Here is a 17354-nt window from a genome sequence, read left to right on the forward strand (position 1 = left end):
TACAAATGTTCAATGTTACTGGTAGTCCATAAATGACAGAGTTAGGGTCACACCATGGCCATGGTGTTTTGGTAAGGGTTGGGAGTCAAACTTGTTTTCAGTCCATAGGACTTGGGATCAGGCTGTGGGCAGGGTTGGGAATCATATGGAGGATACAGTTAGGGGTCAGTCCATGGGGAGGGTTGAGGGTGAGTCTGTGGCCACATTTGGGAAAAAACTGAAGGATGGGTTTGGACAGAGTTGGAGGACATTGTGAGGGTGGGTTTGGGGGTCAGTCTAAGTAAGGCCAGAGTTTGAGGTCAGGCTGTCCTAGTGCACAAGACCTGATCCCTGTGATATCATTAACCTACCAAGCAGTGGCCACCCAGGGCCCAGCTGCCTACGAGGTAAGACCCAAAAGGCTCTTTCACTCAAGGGGTAGCGATGGGGGACAAGACCTTGCTGCCCACAAGGATCCAGGCAGAGAGAGAAAGCAGGCACAAGAAAGAGAGCACAATACCTTTAATGGGGGGAGAGCAGCCCTGTCCCAGATACCCCAAACATTCTCAGTGGTACCCCATGGGAGGGGAGGACGATTGGTCTAGGTACAGGCACAGCCAATGTCTTCCCCACTCCTGGCTGAGCCCACTCCTCACCCCTTCCTCTCCAGCAGCTGTGCTCTCCAGCCTCCAGATTGGTCCCAGGTGAGCACCCAGGAAGGGCAAAGGACTTCCTCAGCTGCCTTGGGGCAGCTTCCCCCATGGCCCAAGACACAGAGAAGTAGCCTGGATGGAGACACTGCTGTCCTCACAGCTAGGCGGGGACCAGATTCTAAGGTTACAAACTGAGCCAGGGGACCAACCCCCAAGGCCCAGCACAGGGAGCGCCAAGGTGGAGGCCCCGGTGTCAGTGTTGGAAACTGCTTTGGGTCTCACGCCAGGTCTCTGCGTGTGGCTTCTGGGTTCTGGTAAGCGGTTCATTCTTCTGACCCCGATGGAGTGGAAGGAGATGGCTCAGTCCTGAGGCTCCACTTGGAGGGCTCCTGTCCCGCTGCCTACCCCCCGCACCCCCCCCCCGCCTCCGCTCATCCCCACCCCAAATGCAGGGGCGCACTCGCACCCCAAAAGGTTCATTGGAGCTGCTGGCTCTGCCAGCCGGTTCGTGGGTCCGTTCATGCGTCGGTCGCGGTGTCTGGATTATGACGGGTTCTGGGGCGTCCCAGCACCGGGGAACCGCGGCTCACCGCTGCTTACGCTCCGCCTGCTGGAGCCGCCGGGAGAGGTCTTCGATGCGCACGTTCTTGAGCTGGAGTAGGTGCTCCAAGCGCCTCACCTTCATCTGTAGGACCTGGCCCCCCCCCCGCAGCGCAGATGTCCAGCCCAGCTGCCCGCTCCCCTTTGTCCCCTCCTCCGTAGGTCCCAATTCCCCGCACCTTCCCAGTGTGCCCTCACCTGCACGGTCTCCTGTGAGGCCAACAGCTCCTGCTCCTTTTCAGCGATCTGGAGGACGAAGCTTGGGTCGCCATGAAGCACCTGGCTATACGCTGGACGCCGGGGCTCTGGCAGCCGGCCTCCCCTGGAGTAGAAAGCAACTTAGTGCAGGGTCTAGACTTTGGGCCCCACCCTCACCCTTCCAGGGCCCCTGGCCAGGACTTTCCTCCCCCCTTCCACCGTTCCTGCCTTCCCTAGCTTCCCAGGAGCGTCCAGCCCTGTGTAGGGAGATCACCCAGCCTGGTGACGTCAGGAAGTCCCAGCTTCCTTACCTGAGCTGCCCCTCTCCCTGAGGGTCCGGGGCACCTTCCCCTCGGGTCTTCTGGGACAAACCTGAGAAGAGGTAAGTGGAGGAGTAACCGTTTTGGCGGCCTATTTTCCTGTCTTTCCCTCTCCTTTCCCCCCATAGAAGGAAAGACAGGAGGAAAGCTCCTTCTGGAAGGGAGGAAAAGTAAAGGTCACCTTACCCACATCCATATAGCCAGTGCCATCCTGAGGAGCCAGCTCCTGAAAGAACCCGCCCCCCCACGTCCACTGTGAGCTCGGGCTCGCCCATCCCCAAGGAGCCCCATGTTTCTTCCACCGTCACCCAGGCCAGACTCCCTTAAGCCAGTCACCCTTCTTCCACACTTATCGCCAAGATGGGGCTTTCCACAGCCTGGGGAGCTCCCTCAAAGCAGAGGAAGAAGAAGCCTGAGTTGGGTACCACCTGTAAGGAGCTGGAGCCCTGCTTCCTGCGCCTCTGCCGCTCCTCCAGGCGCTGCCTCAGCGGAATGAGCACCAGCTCCACCACGCCCGGAACACACTGCGCTATCTTGCGCATCACGTCCTCCGGTACCGAGAAGTTCAGCTTGTTCAGCACCTTCCTGGGGGTAGGCACAGGGGTGGCGGACTATGTCCTCAAGGAATGAAGTGAGGAGGGTGGGGGAAAAGGAAGGGAGTGCGGCAATAGCGGTCCTGGGCGCGCAGCCCTGGGGGAATGGAAGGGCACCATATCTGAGCCCGGTTCTTGAGTGTTCTGAGTTTCTTGTCTCCTCCCCAGTGGAAGAGTCCCTTGATTTTGTTACCAGACAATTCTGTCTGCGTTGTTCCTCCTCACCCTTCCACCGACACAATCCCAGCCTGGGCTTCTGAGACCATAGGAGGTGGAGGGGCTGGCACAGCCCTTCCTGGGATCCCAGGTTAGGGGCTGGAGATCCCACTACTGTGCAGAGATATTCTACTACCTGTTCAGGTGACTCCAGTTGCTGAGCTTCTGCTGCAGAGAGTTGGCAGGGACATAATTGTGCATCTCCACCATCTTGGGGAAGTAAAACTTGATGACTTCTGCCACCAGGACTGAGGGAGTGGGAGTGGGAGCAGATATGGAAGGTGGGGGGATGGGAAAGGGAGAAGAAATGGGTGGGATGGGAAAATCAGGGATGGCAGAGTGGTGGGGCCAAGTGGAGAAGTGGAGGTGAGGAAAGGGAAAGGATGATATGGAGGGAGAGATGGTAGAGGAGAGGGGAAGGGGGTCAAGGAAGTGATATCAGGGATCAGCCAGAGACTAAGCCTCCAGCATACCCCAGAGGTGCTGCATCCCTTCCCCATTAGCCCAGGGCAGATGAAAACTGCAGTGTCTGCTCCTGCAGTAGAGAATGAGACTCCAAGAGAGCATTTCAGTAGCCTGGGGTTCCACCTTAGGCGTTCACATGGATACACACACATACTCCAACACCAAAGTCCCAGGAGAGAGTCACAGACTCACACAAGCAGACAGATGGGAGAAGATCCTGCTACAGATATGTACATAGAACAGAATGTGTAGACACAAAGGATACACACATTCCCAGACACACACATGCACACACAAACACAGAGAAATGCACAAACACATACACAGACACATACTTCTATCACTTCTATCACCAAAACACACACACAAGTACAAAGAGTCACATATACGCCAATATACACATACAGAGATGCATAGTTCTGTCATTAAAATCCCAGGAGACAGTCTTAGACACACAGACATCTACACAATCACAAAGAAACACATATACATACAAGAGCCCCCTGACATACATACAGGACAGAATGTGTCAATACACATATGAACACACAAACGCTCAGACTCCCAGAAGGCAAATATATAGAATATAACAATGAGCATGTACACACAGAGAGATGCACAAATGCATACACAGATACACATCTTACTCATTAAAAGTCCCAGGAGGGAGTCACTGATTCACACACTCACAGATACACACACAGATGCATAAAGTATAGAACATGTAGTCATATATACTGACAGACACATGCCCGCATTCCCACAGATGCAGAACACACACACACACACACCTACAAATTGAAGTCCTACCTAGGAGATAGACACCCCCCAAAACACACACACCCCACATGTACACAAGCATAGAGAGACATGTATGAACACAGACTCCAACACAGTACATACAGGACAAAACAAGTGGACACACAGGCGCAGACACACACTGGGGCGCACACCTCCGTCACTGAAGTCCCGGGAGAGATTTCGCTTGGGCCTGGACAGAGGGATGTTGTCTATCCACAGGTACAGCTGGTGCAACGCCTCCTCTTCCACGCTGCCCGCCATTGGCTCCTTCGGCAAAACCAGGCAGTTCCAGCCGTGTAGTGTCCACACCCAAACTCAGGACCTCTCAAACGCCTCCTCCCTCGCCACTGCGGGAGCCTAGACCGGCTTCTGCCTCTCTAAACCCAAGACTCCTGTCCCAGCTGGGAGCAGCCATATTGTTTTCTGAAACCATAGCAACCATCCTAGACTCTGGATGGGGGCAAAGGCTTATGGGAGTTGTAGTTTTCTCCTTTACCTCGTCTCAGGCCCGATTTGAAAGGGCGATTATAGGTGGCCTTGTCTTCCCCGCCTCCCAAGAAAAAATCACCTCTGCATCCACGCCACCTGCTGACCACCCACTGTCCTACTCTGAAACCTGCCAAAGCCAACCAGGTCCCAGAACTCCTGCATCAGCATCCCCAGGGCTGGGATCCCCCTTCTGGATCTTTTAGTGATCAGTCCCAAATGAAAGTAGCATCCCAATGTTTGTCATATTTATCTGGGTGTCCATTGTTAATCTGCTGCTTCCCATCTTAACTGTGTGATAGGCTGTGACAGTGCCTCCTTGCTGGGCCCCTCCTCAAAGCTCTGTGCTCATTAGGCCATCACCCCTCTCCTCTTCCCAGCAGTGTCCTGGTGGGGCATTTAATATGTAACCCTGACTCCCAGGGAGAATACCAGAGCTCAAGGCCAGTGCCTTAGGCAGGTCATGTAACTCCACAACCCTATTACCTCCTTTGTGAAATGGGGATAGTTCTCACCTACTTGTCCCAATGGGGTTATGAGGAGAATGGGAAGGGTATTTACATAAGAACTGTATTTGCATGGGACTGCTGGAATGGGAGTTGGTTATAGGTATAAGAGCTGCAAAAGCTCCTGTAGACACTTCCACACCCCTCATCTCCCTCCAAAGAGTTCTTCCATACATTAGAAACTGATTTCAGTAACCAGTTCCGTTTCTAGAGGACTATCTTCAGGAGGGTTAGGAAGATGGGTTCTTCCTTAGTCAAGGGGCACAGAGTAGCAGTACAGGGCCACTACTAGGGTCAGCCTGGGGAGAAAGCTTGCTTCCACCACAGACTAGTGGTATGGCTTTGGGCACATTACTGGACTTCCCTGTTACCTCATAGGGGCTTTGTGAGCATCTAAAGTGCGTAGCATTATCACCTGGCATGTGGCAAGAGCCCTATTAACGTCAGTTGGTGTTGTCAATGAGATGATCTGTTTCAGCAAAAGAGGTGTTCTTCTAGGCAGGAGACAAATGGAAGGGATTTCCCTTATTTGAGATGAGGGACTTGGCTTGGCCAGGGGCACCTTGGGAGAAGGGTACTGCTCCCACCTACTTACTCCAGAGCAGGCCAGGGGTAGGCTGGGCTTCCTCATGACTTTCTGGTGTCCTCTCCAGGGCTCAGATGGGGGGAGGGGGTGATGGTAAGTGGACTTCCAACTGCTTTCTGCTCTTAGCTTTGAAGCCTTCAAGGCCTAAAAGGGATCCGTGTGTGCCAGGAGTGTGAAAGGCCAAGTCACTCCACCCTCTTGTTTTGAAGTAACACATAGTGGCTTTGCCTTTCTAGTAGGGACCACACCCAGGACAGGCAAGAGACAAAAGACAACCTGGATATCCCCCCCTTAACATTCCAAGGTGGAGAGAGGAAGAACTGCAAGGAGGTGTGGGGGGGAGGGAACCATGGGGTGATGTGCCAGCCCTAGTCAAGGTGGGAAAACCGGTTTGGGGCCCAGAGCTGCCTGCCCAGCTCAAGCTCAGGCCCTCCCCTGGAACCTCTGGGGCCTGAGGGCCTCAGTGCTGGAGGGCCAGGGAGGCAGGGGCTGGCCTTGAAAAGAGAAAGGGTGCAGGATCAGTGAGGGGCCTGTCTTCACCTTTGGACTGGTGGGCACTGCAGAGGGAGTTGCCAATTCATCTTTAGCCTCTTAGGGGTGCAATCTGTCCCCAGCAATATCACCTTCCTTCTGCCACTGTCTCCATAGATAGCCAATTACTGAAAGGCCTAAAGGGCTCCCTCTTAAGGCACCAAACGTAAACCAAGGGCCCTTGAAACTCCAACCTGGACTATAGGAGCTGCTCTAACACCCCTTTCTTTCTGCCCTCTGGTCCCACTCCTGCAAGGACCTTCTTTAATGAGCCTTGATAGGCCTAATTCCCAGGTGCCTACAGTTTAATTTGGCCCAACACAGACTCCCTCCCTCCTCTCCCAGCCAACTGATCCCAAGTTTCTCTCTAACCCCAAAGCACTGCAAGGCCCAGTTTCCTCAAACCCAAGCCCATGCACCTGCCTCCCCAAGCCTAGATAACATTTAGATATGGAGGTGGCCCCTCACCCTACTCAGGGCTTAGGCTACTGCCACCCTCTCAACATTTGCTTCCAGGTCCCACCACAGCAAAGGACCAAAGGGAACCAGGAAAGGACATGTCCCCAAGACAGACACAAGCCCAGACCATGAAGGATGCACCCTTGGCTGTTAAAACGTTCACCCCCACAAAAGGGGGGTGGACGGATTTATTGAATTCAGACTGGGAAAGGAGCGGCTGGATGGCTGGACTCTGGGCCCAGCCCCAGGCCCCCTGCCCAAGATAAAACCCTGCCAGAGAGGGAGGAGAGGCATGGGGCCTGCAGCTGCCCACAAGGGAAATGCCCAATATCACTCCCCTGGAGGGCCTCTTGGGAACCTCCAATCTGGAAAGAAAACCAAGGGCCAAAGTAACATGGACTGGGCCAGAGAAAAAGATTGGGGAGGTGGGAAAGCAGGCAGAGGCAGGCTCGGGAGCCTGTGGTGAGTTAGACTGTGCTTCTCAAGGCGGCCTGGGGGAGGGGATGGGGGCTGCCAGCCTTGTGGGGTCCTAGGCTGGACCTTCCTCTGAAGCCCTTCCCAGAATGGCTTTGGGGTCCCCCCCACCAAAGACCTGGTGTGGACGGCAGAGGGGAGAGGCACTCTCTGGCCGGGAGCTTCCAGGGCCCATCCCTGGTGGCTGCTATGACCTAGTCCACTGATGGCATGGTGTGGTAGCACCGGACAGCTCCCCACCTGATCCCCCAAGCCCAGGGGCAAATGGGGAGAAAGAGGACTCTGAGAAAGAGGCAATAAGCAGGTAGTGAGGCTGACCCCAGCCCCAGGCCCTACCAAGGTGACTGGGCCTGTCACAGGGCCTGGGGATCATCACTAAAGGATCTGGCGTTCCCCATTCTGGCTCCATCCACAACAGCTGCCCAAAGAGTCCTTTGCCCTGGGTTGATGCTGCCACATCTGGGTCAAGGGCATGGCTAGGCCCCTGTGGCTCAGCTTTGAAGTCCAAGACCCCGAACTCCTGCCTGCCTGGCGTGGTTCTTCCTGGTCACATGGACCAGATCATGTTCCAAGTGAAGGATGTGGCTCTGCACACGGTCGTCAATGGGGAAGGAGGTCAGGTACCTCTTAACCATAGCAAAGTAAGCCATGGCCTCCCCGAAGCTGGGCACAGGGACCTCATCACCATCTTCCTCCTCATCTTCATCATCTTCGTCATCTTCGTCATCCTCATCGTCCTCCTCTTCCTCACTGTCCGACTCAGAGTCCTCCTCACCTTCTAGGAAATGGAGGGTAGGGCACTGGGCCTCCTCCTGGGCACCATAGCCCCCAAAGCTGCCACCAGCTTCCACTACCCCCTGGGCCCAGTCCTCTGCCTCTAAGCCCTCAGAGGAGCTCTCCTCCTCTTCTTCCTCCTCCTCTTCATCACTGTCATCAACATCACCCTCCTCTTCAACCTCCTCTTCCTCCCCTAACTCCTCTCCTTCCCCCTCTTCCTCCTCCTCCTCGCCTTCTTCCTCCTCCTCTGCCTCCTCCTCCTCCCCTTCACCCTCCTCTTCCTCCTCTTCTTCTTCTTCCTCCTCCTCCTCCTCCTCTTCTTCTTCCCCCTCGCTCTTGAGGGCAGTGGTAATGGTAGCATTTGGGCCACCCCCGAAGCCAGCCTCACGAAAGCAGGCAGCTATGTCCGACGGCTCCACTGCCTGCCAGGCCGCAGCAACGAAGTGCAGGGCCTCCATGAGGCCCAGCTGCAGGCCTGAGCGATCCTGGCCCTCCAGCGCGGCCATGGCCTTGAGCAGCATAGCCTGGCGGTAGTGGCCCTTCACCTGTTGGACAACTCCCCGCTCCAGCGGCTGCACCGTGCCCGGTGGGAAGAAGGCCAGCTGCACATGCCGCAGGCCCGAGGTATCTAGGGACTGGGCAGCCAGGCGGCCAGCCAGCAGCAGGACTCGGCGAGATTCTGCAGCCATGCGGGTGTCCAGGGCCTTCAGGTACTTGGCCAGGGCTTGGGTGGTGACACCACCCTTAGAGTTGGCGGTGTAGTCGCAGGGGAGGCCGGCTTGGCCTGCACGGGGCTTAGCTGACTTGCCCGCCACTAGCGGGGGTAACTTCTCGCTGCCATCAGCATTGGCGCACAGCAAGACACTCAGGCGCTGGGTGGCCCTGCGCGCCCGTCCATCGCTGCCGCACAGCCCCGCGGCCTGATCGGGCAGAAAGTCGTACCATAGGCTGGTCTCAGTGGCGCTGAACACGTCCTGGGAGGCATAGCCCTCGGCCACCGACGGCGGCTGCTCCTCCCGAGCGCGCCAGCCAGTCGTACTCCCTCCGCTGCCCTCCGAGGGCACCGCAGGTGGGCTGGCGGGTGCTGCTGCGGCCCGAGGAGCAGTGCTGCGCGAACGGGCGCGGGCCACGCCACTGCAGGACACTACTCCGTGGCGCCGGCGGAAGCGGTCCAGCCAGCCGTTGGAGGCAGTGAAGTCGTCCATGCCCAGCTCCTCGGCTATCCGCAGCGCCTTTTCCTTGAGGATGATGCCCTTCACAGGCAGGCCAGCAGCACGTATCTGTTGGAACCAGGCGATGAGCAGCCCCTCGAGCTTGTCATAGGGGGACAGCTTGTTGGTCTTGCGGCAGGTGGAGGCCACACCGTACTTGCGCTCCGACGCCAGGATGGCGCGCTTGTTCTTCAGGATGGTGCTCAGCGTGGACGGCGGGATGTTGAAGCGCCGCGCGATCTCGCCCTTGCGCAGGTCCGGGTTTTCCTCCACCTCCTGGATGATCCGCGACTTCTCCCGGAACGTCAGCTGCCGCCGCTTGGGGCCCATCCCGGCGCGCCCCCCGCCCCGGGGCCCGGCGCCACCGCCGCCGCCCCGGGGCGGGGGGCCCGGGCCCGCGGCGGGGGGCACCTGGCGGCCTCTCCCGCGCGCCCCGCCCGAGACAAAGCGGCTCGCGGGGCTGCGGGCGGCGCGGCGACCCGGCCGGGCCGGGGGCACCTTCGGGGGCGCCGGCGGGCGCGGCGCCGGGCGGCGGGCAGCAGGCGGAGGACGTAGGCGAGGGCGGGCGGCGCGGGAGCGGAAGGCAGGAAGTGCCGCGGCGCGGGGAGCGAGGAGCGAAGCAAGCGGGGCGGAGCGGGCGGAGCGGGATCTCGCGGGAAGCGCGGGGACGCCCGGCGCCGCCTCCCCGCCCTCCGCGCCCACCCCTTTCCCCGCCGCCCCGGACCGACCGCGGGGGGGCGCTGCGGCCTGCGGGACGGGCCAGCGCTCGGGCTTCCGGTGACCAGCGCGCAGGGAGGTGGTGCCAGGCCACTGCTCCCGGTGGGAAGCGATTTGTTGCTTATGAATAATAACTGTGTTTTGTGTTGTTTTATTAAGGTAAAAATAATCCACTTTTTTTTCGGAAACTGAAAAATACAGGAAACTAGAAATCACCTTTCACCCCCCAACACCTGGAGAGATTCGCAGGCAACATTTTGATACATTTCCTTCCAGTCTTTTCTCTAGGTGTCTGCAGTTTTCTTTTTTGAAATTTATTGCATAAAACTGGCATCAGACTGTGCTGACTATATATCTGGCATCTCCTGCTGTTTTACCTGGCATCAAGTGATGAGAATTTTGCCATATCGGTAAAGTATTGCCAACATGCTTTTTAATGGTTGTATATTGTTCCAATTATGGATGAACTCTAATCTGTGTAGCTTATTGTTACACATTTAGGTTATTGTATAAGCAACACCAGAGTTTAAAATCTATTTGATAGTAATCCCACAATCCATAAACACTGATAACATCTCAGTGTATCATTTTCTGGGCTTTTCCATGCATATAGTCATAAATGTGTTTGCACCTACAGAAATAATGTCGTTTATATACATATGCATACAGACACATGAATCCCTGAAACCTCCTCTTCCTGTACCAACACATAAAAATTACAAATTCTTAAAACAATGACTGCATGGCAGTGTATTTTTTTTTAAAAATCTCTTCCATCAGCATGAGGAGTATGCAGAAAGGAAGGCCGTGATGCAGGGGCATAAGTGGAGCCAGGACCTGCAGCTGGATGATGCTTCAAGCAAGTGGGTGTAGATAAAGAAAAGAGAACCAAGGACAGTGCCTTGGGCTCTCCAAGGTAAAGGGATCAAGAAAGGACTAGCAAGAAATTCATGATGCAGAAAATGTGATGTATATAATGGAATATTACTGAGACATAAAAAAGAATGAAGTCTAGCCATTTGTTACAACATGGATGGACATAGAGGGTATTATGCTAAGTGAAATAAATCAGACAGAGAAAGACAAATACCATACAAGTATGATTTCACTTATATGTGGAATCTAAAGAAAACAAACAAATGAGCAAGCAAAACAAAACAAACACAAAGTATGGTTGCCAGAGGGGTGGGGGAATGGGTGAAAGGGGTAAAGGGGAGTAAAGATACAAACTTCCTCATAAAATAAATAAGTCACAGGGATATAATGCACAGTATAGGGAAAATAGCTAGTAATATCATAATAACTTTGTATGGTGACAGATGCAATAAATGGTTACTAGACTTATGGTGTTCATATCATGAGTCAAATCACTATGTTGTGTACCTGAAACTAATATAATATTGTATGCCAACTATACTTTAATAAATAATATATTTTTTAGAAAAATGGAAACTCATAAGGAACAGCTTAAGTGGTAGAAGGAAAACCAAACCCGTATGGTGTTCTGGAAGCCAAGGGAAGAAAGTATAACTCACTGCTGCTTTATTGTGCGTTTCTCTTCATGTGTGTTGGCCATTTGAATCCTGTGGATTTTCTAGTCATATTCTTTGCCCATGTATCTCCTATATTTGTCTTTTTGTTGACTTCTAAGAACTTTTCACCTCTGAATGCAAAATCTTTATTATTACAAATATATTCTCCCCGTCTGCCACTTGTCCTTTAACTTAGCCTAAGGAGTCTTAGGTATGAAAAATTTTTAATCATTAAATAGAGGGTATTATGCTAAGTAAAATAAATCAGACAAAGACAAATACCACATGATTTCACTTATATGTGGAATCTAAAAAAACAAAACAAAATTTTTCCTGTATTGCTTCTGGGATTTGTGTTTTACTTAGAGAGTCCTTTGCTACCCCAGAGATATAAAAAATATTCTTCTAATCACAAGGTCCAGAGGAAAATGTGGGAGACTTTTTCCTATAGGACCAGATAAGTGCTTGGTCCATAATGGGTGTATGGTCCCTGTGCAAAGGGGAATGTAGTGCTGCCTGGCTGGGGAGACTCCTTCCCATACATCTTCATTAAACTGTGTCTACATTTTGGAGGTTTCATCTGTGTGACATATGTCCCCTCCTGCTCCCTCACCCATTCTGGCTTATAATAATGGGTGTTTGGGTGAATGGACTGTGGGTGGGCTTTTTTTTTCCTACTTTGCTGAATTTTCCAAGTTTTCTTCAATAAGCAAGTACTAACATTCTCTTTAAAATGCAAAGGATAATGGAAAGCTTGCTAAGGAGCACAAAGAATAGTGGTTAGGTAAGTGGAATGGGTATTAGGCCCAGAGGGCAGCTTTGGACCGCCTGGGCCAAGAGAAGAGAAAGTGGCCTGTGGACTTCCGTAAGGTGGAGAATTGGAAAGAAGGCTTAGGGAGGGAGGTGGGGGATCCCAGGGTTCCAGGTGGATTGGTGCAGGAAATGATCAGTTGAGATGGAGTGAAAATGCACCCTGTGCACTGCTACAGGCAGCAGGTAGACCAGGTGTCTGGAAATGGCATGCCATCAATACGTGTTGCTTCTTGTCTGTCCTGGAAGTGGCCATACCAGTGCTCTTTGTATGGCACCAGGGATGGGCCTGGAAGTGGAAGACAGTGTGGGCCTGTTGATGGAGGGCAGCTGCAGTTAGCAGGAAAGAGGTTGTCCAGCCATTTGAGGACACTTAGAGTTTGTAGATCCAAGAGAAATACCTCATCTCTCTCCTAATATTCCATAACATATGCTTTTATTTTCAACAGATGTATTGAGATATAGTTCATATACCATACGGTTCACCCATTTAAAATATTCAATTCACAGACATGTGGAACTATTTCCACAGTCAATTTTAGAACATTTTCATCACCTTAGAAAGAAACCCCATACCCTTTAGCTATCATTTCCCTACCCATCCCCTGCCCCTTCCCCAGCCCTAAGCAACCACTCATCTACTGTCTGTTTATAGATTTCCCTGTTCTAGACATTTCATATGAATGGAATCATATGTGTCTTTTATGATTGGCTTCTTTCATGTTTTCAAGATTCATCCAGGATGTAGTATCTATCAGTACTTCATTCTTTTAAATGGCTGAGTAATGTTCTCTCTCTTTTTTTTTTTTAGATTTTTTTTTAATTGGGGAAGGGGAACAGTGAGTACTTCCAGGATTTTTCCAAGTCAAGTTGTCCTTTCAATCGTAGTTGTGAAGGGCATAGCTCAGCTCCAGGTCCACTTGCCGTTGTTAGTTGCAGGGGGCGCAGCCCACCATCCCTTGCGGGAGTCGAGGAGTTGAACCGGCAACCTTGTGGTTGACAGCCCACACTCCAACCAGCTGAGCCATCTGGCACTGGCTCATGTGGGAATCGAACCGGCAGCCTTCGGCATTAGGAACACTGAGCTCCAACCGCCTGAACCACCGGGCCGGCCCTGAGTAATATTCTCTTGTATGGGTATGGTATTTTGTTTATACATTTGTCAGTTGATAGACATTTGGGTTGTTTCTACCTTTTGGTAATCATGAATAATGCTCCTATATACATTTGTTTGCAAGTTTTTGTGTGGACTTATGTTTTCGTTCCTCTTGGGTATATATCTGCAAGTGGAATTGCTGGGTCATGTGGTAACTCTATGTTTAATTGTTTGAGGAACTGCCAGAGTGAGATCATGTTCTTTTAGTTAATCTAAAAATTATACCTGTTCTTTGGAAAATATTTTAAAATACAGAAATTTTTGAAGATAAAAACATTTAATCACTTTTAATTCTACCACTTGGAGAATATCTTTAAAGGATACTTTTCTGTGCATATTGTTTTTTAACAGAACCACACTTAGCATAATATTTTGTAGCCCTTATTGTGAACATATTTTCATGGCAATAAATACCTATATCAGTGAGTTTCAAACCTCTTTTACTCTAGGAACCCTCTCTTCAAAAGACCATTTTTGAAAGCCCAATATACAATCGTTCAATAATCAACAGTTACTTATTGGGTCCCTGCCAGGTGCCAGGCATCTCTATCCCCCAGTATCTGTTCTCTTTAAAGTATCTGCAGGTATTACCTAGGTATTGCACCTTCATTGGCTGTTGCAATATTGAAGGACACCCAGCTTGTACTCCATGTTTAATTATTACTAACAATGCCTCAATGAACATATATATCTGTGTGTATTTTTATTATGTCCTTAAGAGAAATCCCGATAGTGGAATATTGGGGTCAGAGGCAACCTGAGACTGGGGCCTATTCAAGGTGCAGGGAGATGGGTAGAGAGATGGATAATTTGGTCCTTGTTCTTTACTAGTTCAGTCACCTTGAAATGAGATTGAGAAAAGGGAGAAGGAGATTTCAATGAATGAAATGCACACCTTCCAGCAGTTCCTATTTAGGAATTCAGTCGATGCATCCCTTCTGCATCATTGCAAAAGCTAATAACCTAAATGTTCAGCATTAGGGAATTGAGTAAATATATACCATTATGGTACTAATATGAATCCATCTCCAAGTAAAATAGAAAAAGCAAAGTATAAAACAATGTTTCATATACTGTTTGTATATTTATAAAAATATGGGCATATACATATGCTTGTAAATGTGTAGACCTGCCCTGTCTACTATGGTAGCCTCTAATCCTATATGTGGCTATTGAGCACTTGGAATGTGGCAAGTTCAAGTTGAGATATGCTGTGAGTGTAAAATGCACATTGGATTTTGAAGACTTGGTACCAGGAAAAGAAGTATGTAAAATATCTCATTAATAATTTTTATATTAATATATTGACATTATAATATTTTGAATATATTAAGTAAAATATTACAATTTTGTGTTTGTTTGTTTTTTAAAGATTTTATTGGGGAAGAGGAACAGGACTTTATTGGGGAACAGTGTGTACTTCCAGGACTTTTTTTTTCCAAGTCAAGTTGTTGTCCTTTCAATCTTAGTTGTGGAGGGTGCCATTCAGCTTCAAGTTGTTGTCCTTTCAGTCTTAGTTATGAAGGGCGCAGCTCAGCTCCAGGTCCAGTTGCTGTTGCCAGTTGCAGAGGGCGCAGCCCACCATCCCTTGCTGGAGTCGAACCGGCAACCTTGTGGTTGAGAGGATGCATTGCAACCAACTGAGCCATCCGGGAGACAGCTCAGCTCAAGGTGCCCTGTTAAATTTTAGTTGCACCGGCATTGAACTTGAGGAATTGAACCGGCAACCTTGTGCTTGAGAGCCCACTCGCCCATGTGGGAATCAAACCGGCAGACTTCGGAGTTAGGAGCACGGAGCTCCATCCAACAGCCTGAGCCACCGGGCTGGCCCCTCATGTTTTTTTTATGTGGCTACTAGAAAATTTAAAATTACATATGTGGCTTGCATTTGTGCCTCCCATTATGTTTTTACTGGCTTGGACTGAGACTATCTCCAGAAGGATATGCAACAAATTTATAGCAGTGGCTGCTTCTGGGAAGGCGTCCTGAAAGTTTGTGGAGGGTGGGAGAATGTATTCTCACTACCTTTTTGTACCATTTGAATTTTCTCCTTTGCCTGAATTTTTGGTAGCAATATTAAATGGTTTAAAAACCATTTAATATGTCACAAGCCATGACAGAAAAGGCACTAGAAAAATTAGTCCCACAAAGAAGATGCTGTTTGGGAACAGGCTTGGAGAAGCAGAAGGATTTTGCAGGCATGTGGTAATTTTTCCTCCTCTTCTGGCAAAGCACCAGACCCCTTAACTGAGTCCACTGCTTGATATGTACAGTCCAGTGCCAGGTCGTTTGTTTCCATGGGAAGATGGAGCCATGTGCCCAGAAGTGTCATTGTAACCAGCGCCTGGCTGGATGGGAGGAGCTGATCCTCTTACAATGATATTTGCAAAAAGAATTTTAGCTTATTTTTATTAACTAGGTTTGTTTTTAATTGAACGCATAATCTATAATCTAGTTGGCAAAAGGAGATTCCAGAAGATACACAGAGGTGAGATGTGGGATGCTCTCGAATGATCCCTCTGTGGGCCTGGCTTCTCTTCACTGGCACAGAGGTGATCTTCTGACTGAGATTTCAAGGGATTCAAGAGTATAACACCCCCCTCCTTACCCCCACACACCCTCCCAGCTGTGTGTGTGTGGGGGTGGGGGTGGCAGATAACACAGCTGGGTTGCTTTTGATAATGCAACCCTCAGGACAGTTCTATTTTTGGTCCTTTGGGTGGATGGCTTCACAGCCTCCCCCCCCCTCCCCGTGAGGGCAGTCACAGCCTCGAACCGTGGAGGTCCAGAGTGGGACCCTTGACCCAGGGCATATGAGCCTGAAAGTTCAGTCCTGCCCATTGCACAGCATAGTGCCTGGCACAGCACAGAAGGAGCTGGGCAAAATGTTGAGAGAAGAAGTCACAGTTCCCACCCAGGTCACCCCTCTCAGGTGGGACTGGGGTCTTCCCATCCCCTTCCTCCACACATCCCTGACCCTCTGTTTGGCCACCCCCACCCCCTGAGCCCTGGTTGGGGCTGCTCTTTGAAGGGGTGTAAGGCCTCAGCTCTTGCCTTCCCGAGCTGCACGCCTCCCAGCTAAAGACCATCTCATCTACCTGGGGAGATGGGATGCAAAAGCTGCTTATGCTCATTCTTTTGGATACAGCCTTCCTGCCTCGTTCCAGGAAAGCGAGCTCGCTGGAAGGGGATTAGATAATTAGAAGATGCTCAGCTTAAACTAGTGACAAATTCAGCCTCCCAGATCATCAAAGAAACGCTAAGTAAACAATACGATGCCATTGGTACCACATAAGTCAAACCGCCAATGGGCAGGAGATACTTTCCTAACTGGGTTTTGAGGTCACCGACACCTTCCTCGGCCCTGGCCGCCAAAACCCATGGCTAGATCAACCATTAGATCCTCCTCTGGCGCTGCCAGAGAAAATCGGGCCCCTTGGGTTCACATCCAATCTGGCCCCCCCCCCAGAAGCGCCCATTAGTTACGCATTGGCCCCCACCGCGGGTCCACCTTCTGCGCTGGGGTCTACAGGTGGGAATCAGGCTTTGGGGCCGCTTGGCGCCTCCTGTCGTGGTGGCAGGAGGCTGCGCGCATAGGTGCCTGGGGAGAATCTCGGCTCCACCACCTGCCCAACCTTGTGACCTTGAACGAGTTAATGAACTCCACGCCTCAATGTCCGGGTCTGTGAAAACAGCGAACACGAACTGCGTAGAGCCGCTGTGTTTGACAAACTCCTGTAACAGTGCCTCTCACAATGCCTACCGGTACTTGTAAATGATATTAAACCGCGGGGGGTCCCTCTTGAGGCCACCCTAGGGAGTTGTTGCTTCCCCTGGGGCCCTCTCCGCTGGGGGTGTGTAACTCCAAACCACATCCCGGGCAGTGGAATTTGGGAAGCCAGGATTATCAGAACCTGACTCGAGGGTGGGGTGCGAGGGTGGGGTGGGGAGCGGGGGGTGGGGTGGGGCGTGGGAGAAACCCCAATTCCGCCGCCCCACCTAAAGCCTGGAATTGGGCGGGGCTGGGCTGGTCCAGCCTCGCGCCTTTCACCCCCGCGGGCCCGCCCTCAGTCCCGCCCTCCTCTAACCCGCGCCCCCATTGGTGGCGTCCGGCGGCGCGGCCGCTGTTATTTTTCGAATATATAAGGAGGTGGAGGTGGCAGCTGCTGCTAGAGGCTTCCTCGACTGGTGGCAGGTCCCCGCGTCCCTACACCCTTCCCCACCCTCCCCGCTTCCCTCTCCTCCCTCGTGCCGACCCCGTTGCTCTTCCTCCCTTCCCCCCCC

The 17354-nt window shown here is 51.7% G+C and overlaps 2 protein-coding genes across 2 annotated transcripts; both read right to left on the bottom strand.

Moving 5' to 3' along the window:
* Window positions 1–1074: 1074 nt before the first annotated feature.
* On the bottom strand, window positions 1075–6433 carry SPEF1 (sperm flagellar 1). Its single transcript, XM_033094960.1, has 8 exons — window positions 5413–6433; window positions 3978–4092; window positions 2696–2807; window positions 2179–2335; window positions 1937–1976; window positions 1742–1802; window positions 1431–1554; window positions 1075–1326 (listed from the first exon to the last, which is right to left on the bottom strand). The coding sequence occupies exons 1-8, from the start codon at window positions 5446–5448 to the stop codon at window positions 1219–1221; spliced, it is 753 nt and encodes a 250-aa protein (XP_032950851.1). The 5' UTR covers window positions 5449–6433; the 3' UTR covers window positions 1075–1218.
* A 103-nt stretch (window positions 6434–6536) lies between these two features.
* Window positions 6537–9436, bottom strand: CENPB (centromere protein B). Its single transcript, XM_033094959.1, has one exon. It carries the CDS (start codon window positions 9183–9185, stop codon window positions 7359–7361), a length of 1827 nt encoding a protein of 608 aa, XP_032950850.1. The 5' UTR covers window positions 9186–9436; the 3' UTR covers window positions 6537–7358.
* Between the last annotated feature and the right edge of the window lie 7918 nt (window positions 9437–17354).

Source organism: Rhinolophus ferrumequinum, chromosome 23 (assembly GCF_004115265.2).
Source record: "Rhinolophus ferrumequinum isolate MPI-CBG mRhiFer1 chromosome 23, mRhiFer1_v1.p, whole genome shotgun sequence".
In the NCBI taxonomy this organism is placed as follows: Eukaryota; Metazoa; Chordata; class Mammalia; order Chiroptera; family Rhinolophidae; genus Rhinolophus; species Rhinolophus ferrumequinum.